The 22,718-nt window shown below is 49.0% G+C and overlaps 11 protein-coding genes across 11 annotated transcripts; 4 read left to right on the forward strand and 7 right to left on the reverse strand.

Moving 5' to 3' along the window:
• Positions 1-1,593: 1,593 nt before the first annotated feature.
• N7517_001970 (uncharacterized protein) lies at positions 1,594-2,774 on the reverse strand (the record flags this gene model as incomplete). Its single annotated transcript, XM_056719700.1, has 4 exons — positions 1,594-1,682; positions 1,867-2,230; positions 2,254-2,550; positions 2,598-2,774. The coding sequence occupies 4 exons, from the start codon at positions 2,772-2,774 to the stop codon at positions 1,594-1,596; spliced, it is 927 nt and encodes a 308-aa protein (XP_056583835.1).
• Positions 2,775-6,110: 3,336 nt separating this feature from the next.
• N7517_001971 (uncharacterized protein) lies at positions 6,111-7,949 on the forward strand (the record flags this gene model as incomplete). The annotated part of the gene is made up of 1 exon (XM_056719701.1): positions 6,111-7,949. One exon carries the CDS (start codon positions 6,111-6,113, stop codon positions 7,947-7,949), a length of 1,839 nt encoding a protein of 612 aa, XP_056583836.1.
• Positions 7,950-8,149: 200 nt separating this feature from the next.
• Positions 8,150-8,865, reverse strand: N7517_001972 (mitochondrial 54S ribosomal protein mL60; the record flags this gene model as incomplete). Its single annotated transcript, XM_056719702.1, has 3 exons — positions 8,150-8,426; positions 8,524-8,753; positions 8,825-8,865. The coding sequence occupies 3 exons, from the start codon at positions 8,863-8,865 to the stop codon at positions 8,374-8,376; spliced, it is 324 nt and encodes a 107-aa protein (XP_056583837.1). The 3' UTR covers positions 8,150-8,373.
• Positions 8,866-9,310: 445 nt separating this feature from the next.
• Positions 9,311-10,643, forward strand: N7517_001973 (tafazzin; the record flags this gene model as incomplete). The annotated part of the gene is made up of 3 exons (XM_056719703.1): positions 9,311-9,509; positions 9,577-9,595; positions 9,830-10,643. The coding sequence occupies 3 exons, from the start codon at positions 9,311-9,313 to the stop codon at positions 10,641-10,643; spliced, it is 1,032 nt and encodes a 343-aa protein (XP_056583838.1).
• Positions 10,644-10,935: 292 nt separating this feature from the next.
• Positions 10,936-12,579, forward strand: N7517_001974 (uncharacterized protein; the record flags this gene model as incomplete). The annotated part of the gene is made up of 1 exon (XM_056719704.1): positions 10,936-12,579. One exon carries the CDS (start codon positions 10,936-10,938, stop codon positions 12,577-12,579), a length of 1,644 nt encoding a protein of 547 aa, XP_056583839.1.
• Positions 12,580-12,756: 177 nt separating this feature from the next.
• Positions 12,757-14,802, reverse strand: dbp9 (ATP-dependent DNA/RNA helicase; the record flags this gene model as incomplete). Its single annotated transcript, XM_056719705.1, has 4 exons — positions 12,757-13,858; positions 13,915-14,393; positions 14,462-14,538; positions 14,592-14,802. 4 exons carry the CDS (start codon positions 14,800-14,802, stop codon positions 12,757-12,759), a joined length of 1,869 nt encoding a protein of 622 aa, XP_056583840.1.
• A 1,169-nt stretch (positions 14,803-15,971) lies between these two features.
• N7517_001976 (uncharacterized protein) lies at positions 15,972-17,006 on the reverse strand (the record flags this gene model as incomplete). The annotated part of the gene is made up of 6 exons (XM_056719706.1): positions 15,972-16,227; positions 16,296-16,462; positions 16,525-16,571; positions 16,638-16,704; positions 16,761-16,920; positions 17,002-17,006. 6 exons carry the CDS (start codon positions 17,004-17,006, stop codon positions 15,972-15,974), a joined length of 702 nt encoding a protein of 233 aa, XP_056583841.1.
• Positions 17,007-17,139: 133 nt separating this feature from the next.
• N7517_001977 (uncharacterized protein) lies at positions 17,140-17,386 on the reverse strand (the record flags this gene model as incomplete). The annotated part of the gene is made up of 2 exons (XM_056719707.1): positions 17,140-17,308; positions 17,367-17,386. 2 exons carry the CDS (start codon positions 17,384-17,386, stop codon positions 17,140-17,142), a joined length of 189 nt encoding a protein of 62 aa, XP_056583842.1.
• A 780-nt stretch (positions 17,387-18,166) lies between these two features.
• On the forward strand, positions 18,167-19,720 carry N7517_001978 (uncharacterized protein; the record flags this gene model as incomplete). The annotated part of the gene is made up of 2 exons (XM_056719708.1): positions 18,167-18,205; positions 18,266-19,720. The coding sequence occupies 2 exons, from the start codon at positions 18,167-18,169 to the stop codon at positions 19,718-19,720; spliced, it is 1,494 nt and encodes a 497-aa protein (XP_056583843.1).
• A 355-nt stretch (positions 19,721-20,075) lies between these two features.
• Positions 20,076-20,712, reverse strand: N7517_001979 (guanylate kinase; the record flags this gene model as incomplete). The annotated part of the gene is made up of 2 exons (XM_056719709.1): positions 20,076-20,653; positions 20,703-20,712. The coding sequence occupies 2 exons, from the start codon at positions 20,710-20,712 to the stop codon at positions 20,076-20,078; spliced, it is 588 nt and encodes a 195-aa protein (XP_056583844.1).
• A 450-nt stretch (positions 20,713-21,162) lies between these two features.
• N7517_001980 (uncharacterized protein) lies at positions 21,163-22,350 on the reverse strand (the record flags this gene model as incomplete). The annotated part of the gene is made up of 1 exon (XM_056719710.1): positions 21,163-22,350. One exon carries the CDS (start codon positions 22,348-22,350, stop codon positions 21,163-21,165), a length of 1,188 nt encoding a protein of 395 aa, XP_056583845.1.
• Positions 22,351-22,718: the final 368 nt, after the last annotated feature.

Below are 22,718 nucleotides of genomic sequence, written 5' to 3' on the forward strand. Positions count from 1 at the left end.
GAACCTTTCTTACTGTAACCCGGACAACTATATTATTAGGGCTAAATGAGATATTTATATCTCTATAAGCAAATCCATTTAGCACAGGGTTTATTATTTAGTGAAAGTCAAAATGTATAATAAACTTTGTAATAAGATGAAACCGGTACTTTCCTTGATATTGGTTTCAGATCTTAACAGAGCAGTTTGGATAGTGTTTGGATATGGGATAATATGGGATCCACTGTATGTTAAGCTTCGAAACCCTGGTACTCCGTATAGAGACCGGCTTTCCCACCCTCGCTGCAAATGACCTGAATCGCACATTCATCTATTCGAAACCAGATAACAAACAAATCTCCGCCATGTACCCCACTTAGACACCAATTTGGTGATTGTATCATATTGCGGTACGGCACTAGGTGCAGGTGAAATATTCACACAAAAATGTTCATTCGCTACTCATATGTACGTGGGTCTTACCTCAATAGGTTAGGAAGTCGATCCGTCTAGTAGTACTATGCATATAGCATAATCCGGATATATAATCCGATTAGGCTCGTTGCTTATAGTTTTCTTTGTGGCTTCTTTTGTTCCTTTTGTAATCTATGAGGCCATGAAAAAAAACTTCTCTTTGCTTAGAGTACATAATCTCTATATTCTACACACTTGGTAAGATGTACCTATATAGGTGGATTTGCCCCGCTGATTCATGCCTTCTGCGCAAAGCCCGTTAATATATTAAGCTAGATAGTTACGCCACCGGGTTCCATTTCATTTAATTCCACCCAGCAGGCTTTCACATTTTGCAGAAGAAAATGACCAGAGGTACCTCAAAGCCCTAGTATGAAGTAAGTACCTTGTAGTATGCCGGATGCTAGTCTCATGCAAGCCATTATCAAAGGGAAATCACGATCATGAGGATCGGACCAGTAGTAAATGAACTCGGAACCAAAACACTCGACTGTGCGGTCATTATGACCGTTACAACAACACTTGGCAATAGTTATTATGGGGCCACCTGGTCCTTTCGCCCGGAGCCGAGCAGACATATATACCCAGCCAGTAAGTAGACGAAGGGATATCTATATGCAGCCCGGGGAAGAAATTGTGTGATGACCGGATTCAAGGCCGGGGTTTGACGAAACCGGCGGTGATCCCGAAACCTTACATACGCTAGAAAGGTTAAGAAAGAAAGTCCCAAGCTTCATCATGTGAACCGAGGGAAAACGGTGATTTTATTTAGCTCCTTGATGAAATTTATCTGCAACTACGTTAAAAATTCTGCGGAGATCAACATTTGGTTCGGCGTCGGTTAGTGTATGCGCTAATAGATAAAAGAAAAACTCTTCCGAGACCAAGAATAGTCGGTAGCACAAAAAAGGATGCAATGGAGAGTATGCATGAAGAAATTATCTGAGACAAAGTGGATATAGATTGCTCGAGACTAGTTGATGGATTTGCATTTGTTTGAGGACTTGTTGCTCTCCTCAGAATGGTAATCTTCCGCGTGGCAAAAAAAAGAACCTTCAGGTACGGTTAAACATGAAAAACGCCGGAGATCCCCCGAAGCAGGCAAAAAAAAAAAAAAAAACAATACTACAGGTCCTTCGATCAGGCACGCTGCCATGCGGCGATATCCGCTGCAGATATATCCAGATTTTCGGTCGTAAGCCGCTGGAGTCGTGCCACCTGAGTGGGAGCTAGAGTTTTGAGTATCAGCAAGAGTCCGAAAGGGGCAAGCAGGGGGCCAAATATTGGCTCAAAGGGGAAAACGTGCGGAAGAGGGGCAGATCAAAAGAAAACGGGAAAGATTATCAGAAGTGGTAAAAGGGGAGCCGGCACAAAGCGCAAATACGACAAAAAAACAAAGGAAAATTGACCCACTTGGCCGTTGGGCAGCCGCACCGGCGTGCACATGGATGACCGTCGAATCAGCATACTCCTTCGTTACAACACCGTTGTAGGAAGCTGCGCTAAGCATCACCCGCAGCCGAAACTTGCCTGGCTGCGAGATAGTGAGCGGGCTGAGTTTTGCATATCCGCTCATTGAGTTGTCGGTTCGGCTCCGCACGCTTGCCGTGAGATTACCGCTTAGGCCAACGGCTGCTCCTGTCCCAGCTTCATCGCGGAGGGAGGCGCTCACGACAAGGTGCTGCACATTCTGAGCTGGCGTCCCGATTGGGTTCACAGCAATGACTACTGGAATTGTGAAGGGAAATCCGGGTTGGGCGGCCGTTGGGGGAGTAGTCTCGAAGGACAGTGTGAATTCACGACCGGCCATTTTCGTTGTGGGATGGTATGGTGCTTGGGGATAGACGAGTTGTGCTGGATCACTTGTTGGTATAAAAGGGGCTCAAGCTTAATGATCTGCTTCAATCCAATTGAGAAGTAATGGGAGTAAAGAAACCGTGGAGCTGAAACCGTGAAGTATAACTCCACAAGATTTGGATGGAAGAGAGGCAAGAAGAATATGGAGAATGATGAGGTGGGATCAGGATATAGGCAACGAAGGTCAAGCTCTGAGAATAATGAATACGAGGATCGGGTCAAGCACAAACAAGGCCGTACCTAGGGCTTCATATACCTCATGGCAGTCGCCAAGAACAGTACCAGACATAATTTGGACCCATAACCTCAATTATGTGGTAAAGCACGATGGGGGGCCACGGGAATGTCGCCACCATCCAAAAGTACACGATTAGATGGTCTGTGACCAGGTAGTCGGGACTGCCAAGGACCATCATCCCCGCAGAAACAATATTTGTGAGCTCAATAAAAGGCCTGCTCGGCATAATGCAGGATCCTTGCAGCATCACGTTCCGGCAATATAATCGAACAGTGGGGCGAGTATGTACAAGAGTACTAAATAGTACTTTGTTCCTGTTTGGGCTGATCGACGGGTACGCGTCCTAGTAAAATATCAGGTGTGGAGAAGGTACGAGATCCGTGAGATCGAAGATGCACTGCAGGAGATCTGAAGCTAGTGTCAGGATCGACCCCGGGATTCCCTCACGACAGGGGTTCCACCATAATCTGTAGAACGTAGCCATTTCACACACTGACCCTGATGTACTCGAGGTTTCCTGTGGAAGTCTGACAAATTTGACAGGGAAATGGCTTGGCATGCATGACTGACATTCATGTGCGATGAGGGTTGTGAATTCAGATACAGGACCTCAAGGGGATCGTGTGGTGACTTGGGCCTATCCTTTCAATAGTTCCGTGCACGGATCAAGCAGCGGGGTTCTGCTCAACCTCGTTCGCTATCGCAGAGTCGGTGTCTTGTAATTCGGCTGGCATTTGGTGAGTCGCAAGTGCCACCGCCGGACCCTTCATTTTGGATGTGGCGCACCACTAGTATGCAAGTATCTCATCTTGGTGGTATCATGATACGGAGTACGGAGTACATATAAATGTATTAGCTTTGTTTATGAAAGTGCCCACTCCATCTAGACCTAGTTCGATATGATCCCCGAGTCGGAATATAGGAATTTCTGGCTCTGTCTAACTCCTTTACCTAGGTAACCAGAAAATGCAAGCCACACCCAACGGTGAACTGTGGCGTTTGTGGATTCGAGTGAACATCATAGCCACTCGGAAACCCCGACATATCCCATTTCGAAATCTGAAACCCTATTTTGCGATATGAGAATTCTCGTTCTTTTCTAAAATCTATCAGAACAGTGTTGCCTAATGTGGAGAGTAAAGAGCTGTTAAATTGGGGCGTGGGCAGATGTTGTAGCGGTGGTCATTTTTTTGACGAAATTAAATAATCAGCCTCACTGGCCAGGCCGAGACCCGCCTCTTAACAGATATTCCATGTGTTATGTCAGGGAACTGGTTCAGGATCTGAGATGAACTCCACAAGAAGCTTGAACCACCCCTGTCATCCTATCACATCATTTTAAGAGTTGGACGATCGTCCCGACGATCTTCATCAATAATTCAAATCAGTTGACGCCCCGCCGCTGCAACGGAAACAAATACTGTGCGGAGTATCGGAAAAATGATATCCTTTGCTTTTAGTGGCCCGAAGGCCGCTAAGTTGGGCAGAAGATTGTGACGCAAGTGCATGCAGAACGAAGTCTGATCCCAAGTGCTGGTAAGTGATGCAGCTGCGAGACAGCTTTTGGCGCCGAACGTGACCAGACAAGAACGAGAATCATCGAGATAACATTGCAGGAAACCAACGAACCCCATCAGAACTGGAAACAATAATTCCCAACACATATGCCGAGCCTGAAGCCCAACAAAAAGCAAACAAAACAAAAACACAACCTTGTTTCGAAAGTCAATAGTCGCACCGCCACCCTGTCAGCCGCAAGTGGCTCGAGCGTGGCTGGTGTGTGGCTAGAACTGCAAGGAGTGGCGCAATCGGTGTGGCTGTGGATACGGTCATTTCCTAATTTGGCAGGTGCGCATGGATCGAGAGTTCCCCGAGTCGATCGCCGTTCATTTCTAAGGTTCATGAGTTCATCTGAGATCCAATCCAAGATTTTGCCGATCTCCAAGAGTTCGCACTGAATTTTGGGATTTGTTAGCGTCACTGCTATGGTATTTTGCCACTCAAAGAGAGCCTGGAACGTCTAAAGACCTTTTGAATTCACACGAGCCGGCAAAGAGGTGAAAGTTCGTAGCCGAGGACTTCACATGACGAACTATGTATGCATGAAAGTGGTAGATATGTATCCACTATGGCTATCTACATATGTAATCATCAGTGAACTACCTCCCAGGTGACGCCTCCCACAGGTAGAGGATAATACACGGAGATAAACAGGCTGGAGTCCCAGCTTGTGGAACATTGTGATTCGAACAGCGACCTTCTTCGTGACTGATTTAGGGGAGTCTTCAGAAGAGAGCAGCCACTCACTACATTGTAATCTATGTCAACTCTGGAATTCCATTCGAATGCCTGTCTCAGCCCCGAGCAGAAGTCGAGTATAATGAGCTAGACGCCTTGATAACAGCATGAGACGATGGGAACATATTCTGTAGCCTTTGGCACCCCACACAAATATGCATCTAGGTGTCAGTGATCTTTTTATCATTCAAGCACCGTTTGAGAGCTAACAGCACCGGACTCACATGATTCAACATGATTAAAAGCAAGCCGAGAAACCCGTGATCTGATTCGATCCTTGCAAAACTGACTGCGTTGGTTGTTGGTTGTTAAGACGAGGGACGATTTGTGCCAATGCTTGTTCACAGCCCCTAAAATAATGAAGTTGAACTGCCTAGGAATAGTCCAAGAAAGCTTGTTATATATAATTCCACGTATGAGTATGAGAGTGACCGACTGCACGAGAATGCTTTGAACGGCAATTATTGGGGAGGAGAGCTACGATGTACTGAGTATCATTCAACCAGCGCGACCGATCTGGGTGGCGATATCAATGTAAATCCAAGGGCCTGGCCTTGACGGTGCGTCTCCCGTTCAATAGTAAATACCAACCCTCTTGCTCGTCCTTGATGGGGGTCGCTTGGATGAACCGCAAATAGCTCGATGTAGATAGACGTGGAATCTCGAGTATTGTAGATTATTCCGCGACAGCTATATAGTGTTTGCCATTGTATTCATCAGAGTAAATACTTTGAGGAAATATCGCTATGATGAATGTATAGAGAAAACATCGGAGTAAAAAATGGTAGGAAAGTTCTGTGCGTGACTTGCTGCTTCCTCATCCCTCCAACCTCTCTCTCATTTGCACAATGCGAGCCGACAGTCTTGACGACGAATTATGTTCTATATCCTTACAAATTTCTGGAGAGTGTATCCAGACTTCCATTAAATGGCACCACTGGGCACTCGACAGAGCCACTCTCTAGTTCCTGGTATCCCACGTCCCCCAAAACGACCCCCAAACACCGCAGTCAAAGTTCATAAGTCAATTGACCCCACGGTATTCGTTGAGTTATTTGTTGGAACTGTCGGAATATTCATAATCGCAGTCTTGTTTTGGAAGTTTGGGCGGTTCATCAGGCGATTCAATCGAAACAAGGTATTGAGAGCAGGCAAAAAAACCAACACCCGATACGTACGTACATGGTATGGCTGGGTCGCGTGGCCGACACATGAGAGGAATAAAAGGGCAATTCATGACTTCTTGGCTCGAATTTGGAAATCAATGGTGTGGAAATCGACACCAGACGACTATAGTTGGATTTGGTGGGATCCTGGCGATGTGGAAAAGCAAAAGCATCATCAAGGACGGAAAGGATTTTGTTGGATACCAGATTGCCTCAAGAGCTATGATAATTCTCCGACTGCCGATGAAATCTGGAATCCTTGTTCGCGACCCAGGTCTCATGGAGCTTTGAAGGACAGCACCCCAATGCCACAACCTGTTCCAGCGACGGGCTCTGTGCGGCGGGCGCAGGCGCATTGGGACAGATCGGAATCAAGCCTCCCTCGGCGATCCAGGTTGATAAATACCCCACCAGTTATCACTCGTTCAATTCAAGAGGAACTTCTCAGGGACCCACTACAGGCAAATGATGGCAGTTCGGATCACCAACCCTGGTTCAATTCTCGCAAGAATGCAGCAAGGCCAGCTACTCGCGAACCGGTGCCGTTCCACCAGATCCAATCATTACCGTCTCGACAGAACCAATGCTACCAAATGCGAGGATCGATCCCATGGTCGCGTGATGACGGGTCCCAAGATATCTCATGTCAAATCGAATCTATCGTGCGACATGAGGGTTTTCAATATGAAATAGCGGAGCCGAGTGGCCCGATGGACACAAAAAAACCTAAACTGCTCCATCGACATGGTAATTACCGCAGATACCGTGGATGGTCAGCACGAATGCAGATGGGGCCAAAAGGGGCAGTATTTGACAACATAGGGGATTCATCTGGCCCTCCAGGGACACCAAGGACCGAATTATTGGTCAGCTATGTCTCGGATCCGAGCTCATCTCTTCGTGGTCGCCTCAAGAGACAGCGAAATAGCACTGAAGGGTGCTTGCGTATCTCGGAAGATAGAACATCGTTCACTTCTAGACTCCTCATTGGAAACCAGGTTTTGTTCTCAAACGAACAGCAGACATTTACCAAACCCACCCAATGGAATTCGGCCCCAGCAAGATGCCATTTCCAAGGCAATGCGATCAATTCGAAAGTGAGGCCAGCATTGCCTGATGAATGGCGATTTACGTGTGACCCAAAACATCCTACCCTCTCTCGCTGTGAAGGGAAAAGGCCGGAAAAACAAGTCACTCGATGCTCCGCAGATCAAATTCAGCCCAAAGCAGGAGGCGCCATCGACGAGTTGAGTGATTGGGAGGTCAGAATGATGGAGAGGCTGGATCGAAAACTGTTATGGCTCTTTAATGAATTCACTCCAGGGCAAAAACCATACCATTTTGCCTTGCTAGCCAACCACTGGCTGAATAGAGAAACATGGCTCGTTTACGATCCCGTGTCCAGAGTTTCCACTGATGCACGTCGGTTGTGGGGAGACCCACGATTCAACGTTCCTTATCCAGAGCCGGTTTTCAGTCCCAGACCAAAATACCCTGTATCCAAACGGAAACTTGCGCAGACTCCTCGTATAGACTCCTGGCGGGCCGCTGTGAATAAGCAGCGGAAGGTATCTGGTATCCGAGACGCCATTCGCACTATTACACTGTATGATGAATCGGTCGAGGACCCGCCAGATGGCCATATCGATCCAGGCTGCTGGGCTTTGCCGAAACCGCCTCAAGGCTTTGAGATGTCCACTGCGCAGAAAAATGCCTGGTATGAAGGAGGGGCAGGCTGGCAAGAGACGCTTGATGATTGGCAGCAAGTCCGCCGGGGTTATCGTGTACACAAAGCCCTCCACGAAGGCCGAGTCAATCGGGGGAGGATCAGGGAAGTGGCAGCTCAAGTCAACAAGTGTTATCGTACTGCATCCGGAAAATTGATCCCAAGCTATGGTCTCGGGGATAGAAGAGCCCCAAACCTCCTTGTCTCATGATTATTCTCGAACCAGTCGCCTTTCACAGTCCCTTGTGTTCATTTTGCCCTGCCTTACCTGTAAGCCAATCAATTTTCACATCCCGCACTCATTCCAAACGCATTCAAAATATCCATAACTTCTGGTGCCATACGCTCACTACCACCATGTCTGTCGCTGTATCTATATCATTAGTATACCCCGGGAATCCCGGAATCGAACAAATAGAGATATCCTTGCCAAAATGCATTTGAATTGAAAGCCTGATCTAAGCGCTGGGGTAATCATGGAACATTGTAAGCCACCATCCTCTTCAGAGTGGCCGCGCTGCAAATTCCAAAAAGCCAAAACTCCGGTTGTCCATATGTTGTTTTTCGCTCTGACAAGTCCCCCGCCAGAGTCGAGTTTCGGATGTATAGTACATGTGCGGGGGAGAAAAATCCGTTTAGAAACCGGGAGGGTTGACACGTTGGCTGACACGAGTCCACTTGGGCAGCTCTGAAGGTAAAGAGAGTGGTTAGCTCAGCCAATCCACACAGTGAGGAATACCAATTTTGGTGTAAACACGTGAAGTAGAAGTGGGACGAGAACATACTGTGGATGCTCTTCCGGTAGCTCTTCTCTTTCTTATCGAAGAGAGTGTACTTGTCCTTGGGCAGCATTTCCTCCTCGCGCGGCATCTCTGCGAACCACCGAGTCACAGCCTTGGAGGTCTGACCATTGCGCTCGAGTGCGGCGCTGACGGTGTCGACGACCCGGTCCACGGAGCGCAGGCGCTTGCGCTGTCGCGCCTTCTGAGGGGAGGAGAGACGCCACGGGGTCTTCCTATTAGTCGGGAAGGAAGGTTAGCCTGGGTTCAAATAAGTGGGACTTTGGTCGAAGGTCCAGATACGCACCAGAGAAGACCGCCAAATAGTGCTTGGGTTGATTTGAACATTGTTGGTTGGTGGTGCTGTCAGGGTGTAGCCGGGAGAAAATCGTGCTCGGAGTCGGGAGGTGTAGCTGGTCCGTGCATTGGATGTATAAAAAGTTACTGATAGAATGGATCATTTACTAAGTGATATAGTTGGCATAGGAAGATTGGGAAGTTATTATGACTTCGACAGCAGGCTTAATTGTTCATAGTAAATTTCGACTAGTTCATATTATCGAAGAAAAAAGGTCATACTGGCCTATGTTGATTTACTGTGAATGGTTACCCCAACCAAAATCATGTGATTTCGGGAATCTGTCGATTTCTAGGGACGCGATATTTTTCTACAACTACACTTGAGTCAATTACATCTGCTCTTCGGAGAACATACTCCTTTCCAAGCTATTATTAGCTTGCGCGAAGCTTTTTTTGTTCATGGATTGCGTATAGCAGCTTTACACCATCCATCATGGACTCGAGCGCAACTGCCGAGGCCCCGTCCCTCCCTTGGAGGGCTTTATCCAATACAACAATATGGGGAGTGGCGGGCCTGTGTCGCGGTTTCCTTTCGGCTTTCTGTCATGCGGAATGCCACGGGAAAGAAGCATTTACGGAACTGTTAGACTCTCGACATGACGTTTCGCAACGGACACGAGGATTGATTACAGGTATGCCGGGGCACAACAAAAGGTTCATTAGACCAATGCAGTTGCTAATTGATCTATTTGAAAATAGTGTCCAATCATATCAGCGTGTACGTGCCTCTAACAGCCTCGGATCGAGACAATCCATACTCCAAATGTGAAGATGGCTGACATTGCGCCGGAATACCAGAATGGATGACCCATTACTATGGGGCATTTTGCCTCCACGATTTTGGAATAAGCGGTGGTCTTTTGGAAGCTACGATATTTGTTACCAGACAAGGTACATATCTACAAGTTCACCCGAATGCTTCTATGGATTGTTTTACTGACTGTACTCGCAGACCACTGTCGCTCTTCTTCACTATGGGACAGGTGCTGCCCACTCACCGCTCCGCGCATTCTGCATTCGGTGGTCTAGCTCAACCCGCTATGACCGAGGCTATTCGCTTGTTATCGAAGGGCCCTTTCCCCGTTGACCACCATCGCGCCGTGCCTGAACGTCAGCGCTGGAGCTGGCACAATGTTTGTGTCGATCCTTTCTCCGACCTGCAAGTTGCCTACACAACCGATGGCAAGGACTCGCACCTGGCACCTACCGCATACTCCTGCAACTCGAATTCGTGGGTCCATATCTTCCCCGAAGGCAAGATTCACCAGTCGCCGCGAAAGACCATGCGCTATTTCAAGTGGGGAATCGCACGGCTCATCTTAGAGCCCAAAGAGTGTCCTGATGTTGTTCCGATGTGGATTGAAGGCTTCGACGATGTCATGCACGAGAGTCGGGAATTCCCGCGATTCCTTCCTCGGCCTGGCAAAAATGTTAGCGTTACCTTTGGCTCCAAGGTCGACTCGGATCTCGTATTTGGGGAAATGAGATCTCGGTGGCAAAAGTTGAAAGCCAGGGTCGAGAAGAGTTATCCCGATTCCCGAGATATGCCCCTGGGGGTGCTAAGTGATGAGCTGTTGAATGACAAAGAAGCTGTCGAGCTGCGCAAAGAGGTGACCTTGAAGATTAGGAACCTTGTCTTGGACGTTCGCCGATCACGCGGATTGCCCGATGAAGACCCGAAGGAGGGCTTGGTGGATACCTGGCTGGAGGAGGGTCCCAAGCGTGAGGGCCATATGAAGGACGATTCCTGGGTTCGGGATATCTGAGCCCCTGTGCATAGATTGTATAACATTTTATAGATTTGATTATGAGCAAAAGTGAGATATGAGCATTGGATCACTTTCCGTCAGTCTTCCTTTTTGTTATTTACGACTTTTTTTCAGCCCTAAACGCCAGCCTCCGCTATAAAAGGCAACCTTGGAAAGCGGTGGCTCCCTGGCAGTACCAGGGCGGTAACTCGATTAATGTGGGGGCGATAAGCGATAAAGGCGGGACATGTTGCCGGCCCCGGGGGAGAGCACCTGGGCACTTCACTTGGTCAAATCCGCAGCTCAACCGATGCCCAAAAAGCGCCAGCGGTTTCACGCAAAGCCGGCCAACTCAGCACATCACAGCCTTGCGCTATCCGGGACTCGTCATCATGGCGGGTCTGGGGTCCAGGGCTCAGCGTCAGCGACGTCAGTCAACGACTTGATCAGTCACCTCCGCCGTACACAGACGCCTAGCGCTTCTGAGGATGATCCATCAGGCTCTCAACGTCCGCAGCGCTCATTTGTTACTCCCCGTTCAGTTCACCCTTCCCTTCGGGATGTACTCGAACTCCCTGCAACTCCGCCGCCGCGACCTCGCCCCGGCGCTCGTCGCACGATATTCGGGGTTCGTCCATCTCGACCAACTGTTGGGCCTCCAGCGCCTGCGAGTTGGCTCTCTGGAAATATGGACTTGGTGGGAGACCAGGGATTGCAGAACTGGATGCCGGGAGCCTTGGAAGAGGAAATACACCGGCTAACCCGCCTTCACGGGCCGCGATTTCCGGACCAGAGGAGCCTGGTACACCTGATGCTGAAATCCATGGCTTTGAACTGGAGTTGGCATGTTGAATACGATGGGCCTTTTCTGTCTCATCTTCCAAATCATATCAAGGAATCGCTTTTGAGTTATGTTGCTGTCTACGCAAGAGGCTCACCTCTCGGAGGGCACATGAAGGGGCTGAGACCGCTCTTTTTGACCCGGCAGGATCAGGATCTAATTGGCGAGGAGAACCCTGATTTCAACGAGTCGAGAGTTGCTGATGCGGACTCCAAAATCGCGCGGTTGGATCTGGGAAATGCTCTAGGAAACTGGATAACTTTGAGGCAGCTCACAAACGAGATGATCCTCTCCCCAGATCCAGCCGTGGGCGTCTTAGGCCATGAAATAGGGGAGGATGTCCCAACTTCATGGGATGAATATGTTCACAACGGCAGAGCAGATGCTATGCTTGATCGTGTTCCAGATCCGTCCATACCCAAGGCTATTACCCAGACCCTTCGCTTCCCCGAACTACGTGCCCTATCCCTGGCACACCCGACACCTAATGCTGCAAGTTGGACCACTCTTCTCAACCTACTAGCACATTTGCCAACCCTCACTCATCTATCGCTTGCCCACTGGCCTATACCGTGCAGGCATCCACGCGCTGCTACTACTCGCATTCGCGGCCCAGTGGCCCGCTTCTTGACCCCGGATGCCTTTGACGACAACTGGGCCGAAGCTGCGAGTATCCTCCGTCAGTTATCCCGTTCGACCTACTGTCTGAAATGGTTAGACCTCGAGGGCTGCGGCGAATGGCTACCAGCCTTGAAATGGGTTGGAAAAGACCCAGATGGCTTTCCACAGAGCCCTGATACTGTTGGCCCAGAGTGGAACGGATCTTGGAGAGATGTCGAATGGCTTGGGATCGGCCCTGGCTTTCTGGATTTGACAAAATCTCACAGCTCGTCTCACGTGCCGCCCCACGAAATCCCTGCCCCGCAAACACACTCGTCGGATTCTTCTATCCATGCAACCCACCTGGAAAATGCGCGTCATGTACTGAGGCACATTCGGCAGATGAGGAGGGGAAGGAAATGGCTCGAAATCGAGCTCGGGTTAGGGCTTCAAGACGTTGAACCTGAGATAATTAGATTGCCGGATGGGCAGGAATTATCAGTTTATTTATGAAAGTCTGCTATGTGCGCAATGGCTATGTGTGCAATGTAACATGTACAATGTACACCACTGAACCAAAAAACCCCAATCATACGCATGTAATCAGAAATGCAAATTGGAACTATTTTATTCATGTCTGACTATACAATGGTATCCGGACAAAACGCCCGCAGATTTTAAACTATGTCACTATTTCTTCGAACGATTAAACGTCTTCAGGGGGTCAACCTTCCCACCAGACTTTCCACGAGCACGGTTGCGATCTCTCGCCTTGCGGATGCGATTCTGCTTCGTCTTTGTGAACCCAACATACCCAGCACCCTCCTTCGAGAGACCCTTGCGTCCCTTGGCAGGCATCAGGTAATCAGGAACATGCTTGAGATGCGCCTGGACACGCGCAGCGCGCAGCTCGCCGTCGTGGCGAAGCTGCCGCAATTCTTCGGGGTTTTCCTCGAAATGGCGCTTGAGCTTTTCACTCTTGATCAGTTCCTGGCGAATCTCGCGTCCTCGTGCTTCTTGCACTGCGAGTCTGGTCACGGAGCGCAGGGCATCTGTCATACGGTAACGGAAGGCGTCGACTTGCGTCATCTCAAAGTGGTAGGGCTTGACTTCGTGGCCGAGCTTGGTTTGCCGCTTGATGATCTTGGCGAGCAAGGCTTCGTCGTTCTTTGTGCTGGGGATTGAGGTGGGTCGGTGCTTTCCGTGCTGCTCGGTGGGGATAACGAAGGAGAGAGCCATTCCTGCTTTACCAGCGCGGCCGGTACGTCCGATGCGGTGGGTGTAGGATTTGGAGCTGGTGGGGAGGTCGAAGTTGAGAACGCAGGCGACATTTTGGAAATCGATACCGCGCGCAATGCTGTAGTCCTTCTCTTTGCTGGTCATCTTGCGGCGCTTCTTGGTTTGCGGCTTCTTTCCCTTTCCGCCTTCATCCACTGCCTCCTCATCCTCACTGCTTCCCATCTCTTCCTTTGCTTCCTCGTCCTTTCCTTCCTCTTCGGTTGCCTCCTTGGGCTCGGGTGACTTCTTCGATTTGGTCACTCCCAATACTGCTTGCTCGTCGGCTGCAACAATGATATCGTAGACACCCTTATTGAATTCCTCAACAACGTGGATCCGCGAGTTGATGGGCAGTTCTGAGTTGAGGACACAGCTCTTGAGGCCGAACTGTTCGAGGAAAAGCTTCACACGGTAGCATCGGTCCACATCTGCTACGAAAATGATGACCTTGCCCTTGATGAGCTGCAGCTTGAAGATAACGTAGGTGAGGAGGAATTTCTCGTCTTCCGCGCATCTGTTGGGAGTTGAGTTAGCAACTGCTAAGATAGCGGCTGTGGCATATTGTCTTACCGGACGACAAACTGGCTGACACCAGCACCCTTCTCTTCCTTCTCCTCGAGCTTAAGAATCACAGGGTTCCGGCAGTACAAGTCCTTCAATGTATCCACTTCCGAGGTGAGAGTAGCACTCATCAAGAATGTCTGCGCTCCTCGGGGAATGGCCTTGGAGAGAGCATTGATCTCCTCATCATATCCGTATGACAAGACCAGATCCGCCTCATCGATAACCAAATGGGTGATTTTATCGAGCGACAAAGCGGAGTTGTTAACGTTGCTGTAAACTCGGGTAGGCGTCGACACAACGATATCCGGGAAATCGGCAAGTATCGAACGTTGGACTTCGTCAGACACCTTCTGTGTTAGGTTGACTGACCGAATATCCTTTCCACAGAAGCTGGCAAAAGAGGTAATCACTTTCTGGACCTGTTCTGCAAGCTCGCGGGTGGGGACAAGGATAAGAGCGGTTGTGGCTTTTGATGAGGGATCGGCCTGTTTGTAGACAGTTAGGCTACGTTCTATACGAAGTATCCATGGAGAGGGGGAAAGATGGAACGAACTGTCTTCTGCTGGAGGATGGCTTGCAAGATTGGGAGCACATAGGCGGCGGTTTTGCCAGACCCAGTTTTCGCACGGGCTATTTCTGTTAGCACCTGTCCTTTGTTCATCAATTCAAGAGTCTCGTCTCACCAAGAATATCCTTTCCTTCGAGGGCAAGCGGAATCGCCTTCGACTGTACAAGAGTGGGTTTGGTGAACTTTTCCTTGATCAGGGCCTGGCGCAATCGAGGATCGAGATTGAGGGCTTCAAAGTCGAGTTCTTGATCCTCAGCCCCAGCAGCATCGGGGGATGGGACATCGTTTGCGTCCAACTTGCGTTTCATCGTGATTGTGCTAGGCATTTGCTTGATCGAATCTGCGGAAGTTGAAACTTTTTTGGGAAATCTTGTCGGGCGGTGAGATTATTGCGGGCGGTGAATTGGAAGATTTTATGTTGACATAATATTTGCTGCCTCAGGCGTAAACTACGTATATCTAGTTAACTACGGAACAACTAACTACAAATGAAACGAGAGTCTGTGAGTCTTTGAGGCTTCGCTGGTCTTATTGCTGCATCACAGTCCTGTTTATATCTGACCTGTAATGTCATTTATGGATACCTATAGAGAAACCTTTTTTGGCGACCTCGTACCCACAACCGGAAACATATCTTAGTAGTTACTAGTTAGTCGATATAGATCAAGTTCTGAACAAGGATTTTTGGTGGACTGCCACCAATGAATGCAAGGTTCATGATCAATGAGCCTAAAAAGGCCAATGGTGTAACAAATTTATAAGATATCATTGACATATCTCTCAGCTTGAAAAAGTTCGGCGAATGGCAGTAAGCCAACGAAGGCATACAACGCACTGTGCTGCTAGGACAAGGACAGGTTATGTCCACGGGCCATCCTGTATATATCTCATTCCTGGTAGGATCTTAAAAAAAGACTCAACGCGAAGATTAACTTAAGTTGAACACTAAAGTGTAAGGACCCGATATGTCAAATGAGCCTATAGCTCGCCATGAGTAGCTATGAACTCTCCACGAACTTCGAAACCTGCGGCAGCAGAACTCGCGTATTGTGCAGTCATGATCTTCCTTTCTCCAGCGTTTGAATCGTTGGCACATTTACTTACATAGACATAATTCCATGACATTCCTCGTCGTACGCACTCCAACTAACCGACGGCTTCCGTCATCACGTTGGCCTTCTTTTTCAAAATCGGATCAAAATGTCAAGAAATCCGAAGAATAAGGGCTTATGATAACAACGGATATTTAATGAATCAAAAACTACAGACGTTGTGCATCATCTCACCTAGCGCTTTGCTTAAAAAAATCAAGAAGAGCGGAAACAATAATGATAAAAATAAATTAGATATGAACGATGAATCGCCGACACACATCTCTACACAGGCCATGTGGGCCGAGACTGAGGGAGCTCTCGTGTAAATCAATTCCACGGTGCCTCGCGTGCTCCATTCCTATTTGACAAACTCACTCTGAGCGTATTCTAGGAACCTCACCCTACGCTTCCGTAATCTTGCCAATGGGGAGAACTTTGACATTATGCTCAACAGTATAAACTTTGCCAAAGTTCACCCGGGACATGCAATCCTGCTTCTGATCAGGCCTGGCAGGGTCAACCTCCAGGGGCTCTTTGGCCATCCGGGGCTCGGCCTGCACAATCCGAGGTCTATCACCTCGCATATGAAGGACAACATGTTTGCTTCGGTCGATCCCAGCTTTGGCCACGCCTTGCCCACTGTAAGTGGTGATGGGCCTAGAATGGTGGATTAGTATGCTGCAATGCAACTGACGTTGGATGCGAATGTGCACACGTACACACACCAGCAGCAGCCCCGCTGCTCTTTGACCACTATCATGCGTCGGATGCTACTGTATATGGGCTCTTGATACTTTCCCCTGGTGAAAGGGCTTGATGATGAGTGAGAGACTTTCTTGCTGAGTACAGTTCCATGCCAGCCTGCATTCTCATGCCAGAGCATGGAAAAGACCTAGATGATCGCGATCAATCATCAGTAGGGGCTTAAATATGACATTTCATAGGTGAACAAACCCTGCCAACTCGGAAAAATCTCCGAGGATCGCTCTGCCTCTTGTAGCCTGGTGTGAATTATCGTCAGTCTATTGGTCCGGGTATGCACGAAGCGTGCCCAGGCTATTGCTTACGAGGATCCAGCGTCTCCCGACCGCCGTTACTGCTGGGGATCACGTATGCTGGTTCCAATGACTTTTGCTGCATGTCAAAATCAGCCAATTAGTCCAAGAAGAAGGAAAATATATATTACACACCACCTCCTTGTCATACTTTCGTTGGGCACCCCCCAGAATGGGGTCATTGCGGTGACTGTGACTACTGGCCCCATAGGGCAGCACCATATGTGAGGCTGGATGATCCCCGAGACTCAATCCCTGCAGGTCATCGACGTGGACTCGGGGAATGGATGCAACACTTTTTTGATGAGGCGGTGGCTTCGCTACGGTCGGATATGCTTTCACGCCCGGTTCTGCGACCGGCTTTTTCTCGTGCTACCTCATATTGCATGTCCGGGCTCCATCCAGGCGAACTGCTTTTGTTATTTGCTACACTTCCTGCACCTGCACCTGGATACATGCGATGATTGGCGAGCTGCCGGTATCCGGTGGCTGGAGATTGGTGATTGAAATCCGTTTAATCATTGGGATATGTTTGGTCGTAATCGAGCGGGCCCTGCCGTTGTACATGATCTAGGCGACTTGCATGGCGGCCTGGGCCTGGGACGAATGGAGCCTGATGCCCGTATGCCTCGTCGTGCTTGGAAAATGCGGACCCGGAGGTGCTTCGTTGGCGCGGCGCAACGCTTTTATTAAACGCGTTACTTCCTTGGACTTCCCACATAGGAAGAATGAACAACTAACCTTGAATCTTGACCTGACATCGCACTTAACGCGCCACCCGGGTAGTCCCACTCGTAAAGAAATCCTTCTTTCGTTTTGGTCAGTTTTTAAATCATTATTTATGTAGCCAGTGATGCCTATCAGAATGGTTGTAGATGGGCCGAACCCATCGGTTGTTCTCAGGATGAAGTACCCAGTTCGAAGCCATAACTTTCACATATCTGATCAAGAAATTAGAAATAGAGGGAGACCAGACAAAATATAGGCCTTGGGGTTTCTATATCCCTCATCAGGAACTCCTCAAGTACCTGTACCCTGCGGCTCGGTCCGTTCACATCTTTCAATAGACATGATATGCATGGCGCGTATGGCAATCAAGTTGGTTCGTTGTCAAGCACTCGCAGAAGAGAGGCTTTGACAACTAGCACATTATCGTGGACCCTAAATAGGATTCCAATAAGATCCCAGTTCAATGAGGAGAATACTGTATTTGATGGCTGATGTACCCTCAAATGCTTTTACAATTTGCGCTCGGACAACCAACCGAAAGGCGAAGCGCGGGCGCTAATGCGATGGAGATTAGTGAATTAACGGGCAATTGGTTTCATTTGGGCACCAAAGCCCCAGTAACTGCGCCCTCATCCTCACCCCACTAGGGTTATCGTGTGACTCCGACAAAGCTTCCCCTATTTCATTCTCTCTAGAAATTACCCGGTCTATCATTCTTCTGCTGTTCAAGCTTGCTTACCAACATTCGAATGTGTTGGCCTATAATCCCCTTCGCGAAATGTGCCCGGGAGGTTCTGTGAAACCCTTCAACAATGACATCTTGGCCAGGGGCACGGAATTGTGTATCCCAGGTGAGTTGACCTATATTAATATGCGCTAACCTCGAGGCTCATCACGATCTTACCATGTAGCCGCCGTTCACGGCAGAGTACCATACCAACACTAGAAGTGAAGTCTGCCTTCGCAACATTTCATTTGCTCCAACTTCACGGCTGGGGGAGTTAGAAAGGGTGGCTCGAGCATCAAATTCCACAGCATCGGAAACTCTGCAACCATTATCGCCACTTCCTTCGGGTGGTTTTGCTCCAATAACGACATCAACGGCGCCAATATTCGGCCATGCCGGATCAGACATGGTTAATGATGGCGATCAAGCCACCGGAAACGAGTCCTGGTCACCACAAAGTCTCCAACAATGGAACGAATATGATGCTTTCACCGAATCATCCGTAGCATCCTTCCCGATTCAGTACTCCCCTGAAATAGATGGGCCAGTCAACTTCTATCGCATGCCTGCGCCGCCCCCTGAATCAGCCCGTGACACCAGTGCCAAGGTGACAAAACTTATAGGGGAAGTATTAAGTACACATGAAGATGTGTCAGCCAAACGCAATCGGATTGGGGAAATGCGGCACATGCTTGGACAGAAACGGGATGAAGAAGATGATGTGCGGGTAGCACTACGGAGCAAGTTAAATCTCATAACTGCCGAACACATACATGAGGACCTTGCTGCTATCAACCACACCATCAACAACCTCCAGATTGCGACTGCGTCTTATTTCATCCTTGAAAATGAGTATCATAGACAGGAAAAGGAACTGGCGCAGCTGGAACACGATTACAACAGACGCTTAGACACCTTGCAAACCATCTTCAAGAATCAAGGCGGCTCATTGGCACACTTCCAACCCATCAAATCAGACACCGAATCTTCCTCGGCGGATTACGCCTCGGAGTATGGAGACCAGACTTTGCCCCAAGTGGCTGATTACCTTTCCATGGTTGGTGAGGCGCGCATACTCGCGGAACGACTGTCGGAACTAGAGAAAGAGTACCTGGTCCTAGTTGACCAACGCGAGCTCCGCGAACGAGTTGGCATCCCACTTGACAGCACGGCCCTCAACTTCCTTTTTCGATATCCAAATGAAAAGAATAAACTTGAGACCGAGCTAGAACAAATCCGCCATAACATCGAGTCGCACCCGGAACATGCCAATCGCTCTGCAGGGATTGCAGAAGAGGAAGATAATGAAGAGGAGGTGATACAGCATTTCATGCCCGAAATACCAGAGGATCAGACGTACAATGATCCGCTACATTCCTCGGAATTTGAGGACTCTTCGCCTTTCTTTGCGTCCGCGCATCCACATCCTGTCAACAAAGGCACTTTCGTGAATCGATGGCTTCTTCATCGGTTGCGGCACTCAAGAGTTGAGATCATGCGGTTTAAGTCTGCACCTGAATTGATAGATTTGGATAACAAAGGCTGGGGGTCAGAAAATATTAGCAGGATGGCGATGATGCTTTGGTTTCAAGATGGTGCGGCGAGCGTGGAGCACATTAGGAGTAAATCAGCTGGGTAGTGCATGTATACTTTGGTAGAATTAGGCATTTATAGGCGTGTCATCGATTTCCTATCTCTTTTTATAGCAATCAAACCATAGGGTAAGATTTGACCTACTCTTAGCCACACGTTGATGTTGATCTCACATACAAGTCATAGTATCTCAACCCTATACAGTCTTCATTACTCCACCCAACGATGTTCTCCTCATATAAAGCCGCAGCGCGTCTGACCAACAGACACATCTATGTATTTCAAAGTTAAAATTATTGGTTAATCAGAGTGAATCTTACCATACTTCCAAATAGTAAATTCTAAAATCATCAATAGGTGCATTGCCAATGAACTTGACCATAACCCATCCGGGCAATTTCTCACTCTAACCCGAAAACAAATCCCTCAAGCTCGAGATAAGCCCTTTCCAGATCATCATTAACAATAACTCGATCAAAAATGACCGCGGTCTCAGCAAACTCAAGCTCCCTTCTCGCCTGATCCAATCTAATCTGAATATGTTGCTCATTCTCCGTCCCTCGACCCCTAAGCCGCTGCTCAAGCACGACAAGATCCCGCGGTTTGATAAAAACATAGCGGGCCTCAAACTCAGGGTTTATTGTCACCTGCTGCACACCGACCATGTCGATATCAAGAATAGGAATGAGTTGTTTCTCGAATATTTCTGCGAGTGCAGCTTTACTTGTGCCGTAGAAGTTATCGGCGTACATTGCATCTTCTATCAGATCTCCGTTGATTTTGAGAGTGTTGTATGTCTCGACAGAAACAAAGTGGTAGGATATACCATCTTTCTCACCGGGACGTGGTTGCCGGGTTGTGTGGGAGACTGTTAGTTCGAATGTGTTTGGGTGTGCGTCAATGAGCTTTTGGATAAGGGTTCCTTTTCCTGCGCCCGAGGGACCGGAGATGACAAGAGGTCTTCGATCCTGAGGTGCTGCTGCGGGGGTTAACATGCATGGTGTGGAGTTGGAAGGTTGATCACGTACAGGAAGCCATGTCGTCAACAACCACAGGGTTCTTGTCTTGATGATGAATATCGAGAGCTTGGGGTGGGTAGTGGCTCAATATATGCAAGGAGCAATACCCAGGTATACCTGAAGTCTAGGTTGTGGTTCAAGGGAAGTGCTCGGTATAGATTAAAGTGTGTGACGGACGGCCTTACCGCTCATCGGCTCATAGGAAGCGAGTGAGTCCTACATTAATTCACGCCTAAACAGGACTAGCAATTCAATAATAAGAAAGTAGTATTGCATGAGATGTTATCCATTCGCATCGTGATTCTGTTCATTATGTACATGACCCAAACAATTTCCCATATCCATATCCATATCCATAAGTCGATTGGCATTTGCCGTAAAAAGCACGCTGATTCCTAACCCCAAGAATTGTTGAACGTTCAAAATAAAATCCCATACATCAAGTCCTAGCTCAATCTGCAGTCGTAATTCAAGAGTACTGTGTCTCTCCCTCACTATCACTCAGACTATCGCGGCGACGGCTCCGTCCATCACGGCGGTATCCCTTCGTCAAGCCCGGAATTGGATGCTTGTAGCTCTTGGTACCAGAATCCTCTGTGTCGACGTTGGAATATTGGTACTCGGAACGGGAGCCCGCAGATGAGAAATCCAGGGGCTCAGTGAAGTGGCCTTGGGGCACGGAGCGTCGTTCACGGTGCTTGCGGGGGCTGCTGGTGCGGGGGCTGCTGGTACGAGATGAAGGTGCAGGAGGTGGGCCAGATGGGGCAACCTCGCTGCGACGTTCACGGCGGCGGTTGTGACGGCGGGTGGACGGGTCGCGGACGCGAGGCTCTTCGGTCACTTGGCTGATAACATCCTCGCTGCCTTGGGTGAACGAGAAGCCGGAGGGATCGCGACGGGCACGGCGTGGCTGTTCGTAGGCAAAATCATGAGACTGGCTCATTTCGCTCTGTTGGTAGGAGGTAGGCGGGGCGGAGGTGTCGTAGTCGCTGCCGTTGTAGGTTCCATCGGCTTCACGGTTCATGCCCCCAATACGAGCGGGCTTCTCTTCTCGGTAGGCGCGTACGTCGGCATCGTCTGCGCCTTCCCACTGTTCATGCTTGTTGCGCCGGAGGAGCTTCTCTTTGGCGGATTCTCTGAACTTCTTGCCCCTTGACTTCTCCTCTGTAATAGTCGTCGCTGTGTCGGTATATGATCCTTCTGTGTACGTGTATCCATCGTCATTGTAGCCCTTGCCGACAACACTTCCGCCGCCGAGGTTGGTACTCGCTGTAGCGTTACTGAGAGTCTTTCCGTCGGGTCCCTTTCGTCGCAGAACAGTGGACTTGTAGTCATCCCAGTCGCCCTTGTGCCAGACGAATCCGCCGTTCTTGGCCCAGAAGAAGAACCAGATTCCACCGACGACAAACAACAGTCCAATGATGGCAAATAAGGCCATCAGGCCTTGCATCTTGATGCTGTGAGGGTCGATCGTACCCTGTCCATATTTTGGCTTGGTGTCATCGGAGTCGGTCCGTGGGAAGAGGTTGTGGGTATTAGTACCGAAAGAAGATAATGTATCAGCGGTGTCCTTGTTGCTAGCATCTCGGGCATAGATTCCGGCGACGGCGGCCGCTGGAAAGTCGGGGGAGTCCCCGTTCGGCCAAAATGGAGGCATGATGGAGTATTAGAGTGGCCAAGAGCACACGGCTCAGGACTGGACTCACTATCAGGTCGTTAGTATGCGTAGATCCTTGAGATTGGAAAATGAGGTGTATGAAAATACATTAAAGCAGGTGATCAACACCAGATGTAGATAGATATCTCTGACACGCTGGAATGTGGGTATAGAACGTGGGTGTGGAATGCGGGCAAAAATGAAGCACAATGTCTAGATGGGTATCAGTTGGAGGTTGAAGATAATATGGGAAAAATCTAAACCTAGGTATGATTCAGCTTGACTTCCGGCACAAAATTGAGGAGGTTGGAGGGAGAGGCTGGGGACCTGTGTTTACATGTCGGTTGTCACGGGCGACCGGCTTACAT

Source organism: Penicillium concentricum (genome assembly GCF_028827145.1).
Source record: "Penicillium concentricum strain IBT 3081 chromosome Unknown utg000001l_segment0_segment0, whole genome shotgun sequence".
NCBI classification, from domain to species: Eukaryota; Fungi; Ascomycota; class Eurotiomycetes; order Eurotiales; family Aspergillaceae; genus Penicillium; species Penicillium concentricum.